Genomic DNA, 3,357 nt, shown 5'->3' on the forward strand with positions numbered 1-3,357 from the left:
CCCCTGCCATGACTAGCCGTGGTTTCGGCGAGGAGGACTTCGAGCGCGTTGCTGTCTACATTGACCAGGCTATCAAGATCTGCAAGGAGGTTCAGGGCTCTCTGCCCAAGGAGGCCAACAAGCTTAAGGACTTCAAGGTCAAGGTTGCCAGCGGCGAGGTTGACAAGATCAACGCGGCCAAGAAGGATATCTCTGCCTGGTGCCACACCTTCCCCCTCCCCGTTGAGGGCTGGCGCACCGATGCCTCCATCTAAGAGGCAAGCGAATGTGATACCATGTTTTATTTCGTCGGCGGCGGCTATGCAGGTGTTCAACCAGCAGGGCTTTGTTAGGTCTCAGATGCATCGGCTTCTTGAAAAAAAGACCACAGATATCCTTTGTTAACCATAAGGAAAGGGCTTGCGGGAAAGAGGCGGGTCTCAAGGAAAAAAGTGTCCATGTTGCATGCATTCATCAGGCGTTGCAATAGTTGCAGAATTATATAGGGAGTTTTTGGGGAACTGCTTCAACGCGGTCGGAAAGGCGGATTTTAAGTTCCATCCTACTCTCGGTCTGACCAATATCATACAATACAATACAAGATTATCTTACCAGTAATGATATGCCTTGACCTCACATTCATCGAGTGCGACCTGACTCGATCTGACTAATATCCGGTTCGGGACGAAGCGTTTGGACTGCAAATACTTTAAATGCTTGTGAAGCTCATTATATTCTTTTAACTACAACGTCACCTCCTTCACCATCTACAAACCCCTTAACATTCAGCTGGCATTTTCGCTGGATATTTAGCAATGTGGTGTCTGCGAACCACGCCAAGTGGCTGGTCAGTGTAAGGTTCAATCCTCTCGCCTCCTTTGAGAGCAGCACACTGTCCTCATCCGACCCAGCCGGTTCCCGTGCGTAAACATCCGTCGCGTACCCAAAGATCTGGCGCTGCTTCAGAGCCGACACAATAGCCGGCTCGTTGACAATCCCGCCTCTCGACACATTGACGAGCACAGCTTCTGGGCGCATCTTGGCAAACTCGGCGGACGAAAAGAGGTCTGCCGTGCTGGGCATCATAGGCACTGCTATGAAGATCACGGTGGCGCTGGCCAGGACCTCCGCGAAGGGCGTCCGCGGGATATCATCACAGCCGGCAGAGGAGTTGTGGCCATTGACGTCGCCGTTCTTTCGCCCGGCAATGAGCACCTTCATCCCCAATGCGCTGCAAAGTTTTCGAATACGCTTTCCTAAAGCTCCGTAGCCGATTATACCGGCGATTTCCTGTTCACATGTCTTTGGAGCGCGGCCATTGGGGTCTCGTAGCCTGGCGCCCAAGCTCCCCTTTGTCTTCCAGTCGTTCGGTTGTCCTGGCCCAAAGTCCATGAGTGTGTTGTGTAAGGTGATCAAGGATCTCCTGGTTGTGAGGTACTGTGATGATGTCAGTGGGGGACTTTGTTGCCTCTTGAAGAAGTGGCATTACCAGTGCCAGCGCATGCTCAGAGACGGACTCGATATTGACGCTGGGGCAGTTCATGACCTGAACGTTTCGGCGGCGACACTCATCCAGGTCGATATGGTCAGTGCCAGTCGGATGGCTGATGATGCATTTTCTGTTCTACCATCAGCTTGATTGGCTTCCCCACGAGTCTAACAAGTTCCTCTCGCATTCATATTTTCATCCAATGCTCCCGTCCGGTGCAAAGTTGACCAGGTAATGAATAGCGTCTTACAGGTAAGGTGCTTCTCCTAAGCTCTCCGCACTCAGCGTGCAAGTCGTCACAAACACAATGCTTGCATTTTTGATCCGAGCTGCGACGTCCTTTGGGCCCGTGTACTTATATAACAGTACCTCGTGAGTCTTGCAACCCGTATCAACCTCCGGCATTGGCACGTGGATCGTCTCCAGCACCACGATCACTTCATGAGTGTCGTCAGGGAGCCTTTTTGGAACGAGCAATTCTTCCTCCATTTTCGAAGTTTGGGCTGGGTCAATTGATCTCTCAGATATTATATTCGGGGATGTGAGGGAAGATGTCGCAAGGGTAGTGGCAGTAGCATTGGAAGCAGCTCTTCGTGCTCTCCAGTCGCCAAATTGGGTGGGATGGAGCTTGGGTCTTATGGGATCACTCGCCGCCCCACGACGCCATCCCGCAGGACGCTGCAGCTGCGGGGAGCTAAGTCGAGCTGTCAATGTGCGTAGTCGGCGACGGCTGACAAGCATCGAGGTTCGGAGGAAGCAGTGAGACAGTCTAGGGACGCAGGAGACCGGCACGACGGCAATAGGCGATTACTTTCGGGCAACTGGTAGTGCTCACCGTAGCGCGTGGAATTGGCATGCTGAGGGGGGTATAAGAACACGGCTTTTGTTCCCGTCTACTCTTCACTGGATACGAATGACCTCAATTGGCACCTCTGACTTCGATATGTGGTGGCATGCGGCTTCAGACTAAGTGACGGAAAGTGGCTTTGGACATAGGTTTATCCTTACTTGACTTGAGTTAGTTGCAGATCGTACACCTCGGTTCATTCGATCAAGCCATAGGCGAGTCAAATTGCTCAACTGCGCAATCCGAATGCAACTCCACATTTTATAACGCACTTTGCTAGTCGATTTCGAAAGTTGGGAAACTCCATCAACTGGGGTATTGCTCTATGTGAGTTCTAGAATTACTAAACAAGGAGCCGAAGCTACTCGGATGATATCAGAGACTGGAATCGTAGACTCAGAAATGTGAAGCCTGGTTGGCTGCATGCTTGTCTTAGCTGGAAAGACTAGGTTATAAATGTTTGCTTCACTTTCTCATACGTTATCGTGAATCATGTCACAACGTATCGTGATGCCGTAACGATCTGACGTCTCATGTCTTGCTCCCAATGTGTGATGGAATCAACGGCCGAAATCCGTCACACTGATGGGTTGTAAATATTCTAGCCTAGTAATCATGTAATAAGACTGAGAATAATCTGATTCCGCGGAGATTGTGCATCGTGTAGATGATCGTACATAATCTCACTTCTTAAAGGTCGCGCTCTTACCAGCCTTCTCGTGCTGCATTCGCCGAGCGGCCTTGGGACCTTCAGCCGTCATCTTCGCCCGATAAGGATCGAATGTTCTAGTGGTCGGTCCATTGTTGGCTCGTTGAGCGTGAAGTACGGACTGTGCCTTGCTATAATCGAAAGGCTCCTCGTTGTCCTCTTCATCGTCAATGATTTCGATCTCACCATTCTTCTTCTTCGCCTTGGAATTGGCATTCTTCTTATCCCTCTTCCTCTGTTTCCTATTTCCTTTGAGACTGATCTTTGATGCGGACCCTTCCACATCATCAACATCCTTGGCGGCATCTGTTCTAGCATCATCGCCTGAATCTT

At 50.6% G+C, this 3,357-nt stretch overlaps 1 protein-coding gene across 1 annotated transcript in view; it reads right to left on the reverse strand.

The window, feature by feature from the left end:
- Positions 1-2,998: 2,998 nt before the first annotated feature.
- Positions 2,999-3,357, reverse strand: part of UCRPA7_2475 (putative exosome complex exonuclease rrp protein) — a gene marked incomplete at both ends in the record, with an annotated part of 2,636 nt that continues 2,277 nt past the window's right edge. The window contains one exon of the mRNA XM_007915084.1: positions 2,999-3,348. Coding sequence (XP_007913275.1) covers positions 2,999-3,348 — 350 coding nt within the window. The remainder of the gene's footprint in view (positions 3,349-3,357) is intronic.

The sequence above is a fragment of the Phaeoacremonium minimum genome (genome assembly GCF_000392275.1).
Source record: "Phaeoacremonium minimum UCRPA7 unplaced genomic scaffold PA7_03_scaffold_162, whole genome shotgun sequence".
Taxonomy (NCBI): Eukaryota; Fungi; Ascomycota; class Sordariomycetes; order Togniniales; family Togniniaceae; genus Phaeoacremonium; species Phaeoacremonium minimum.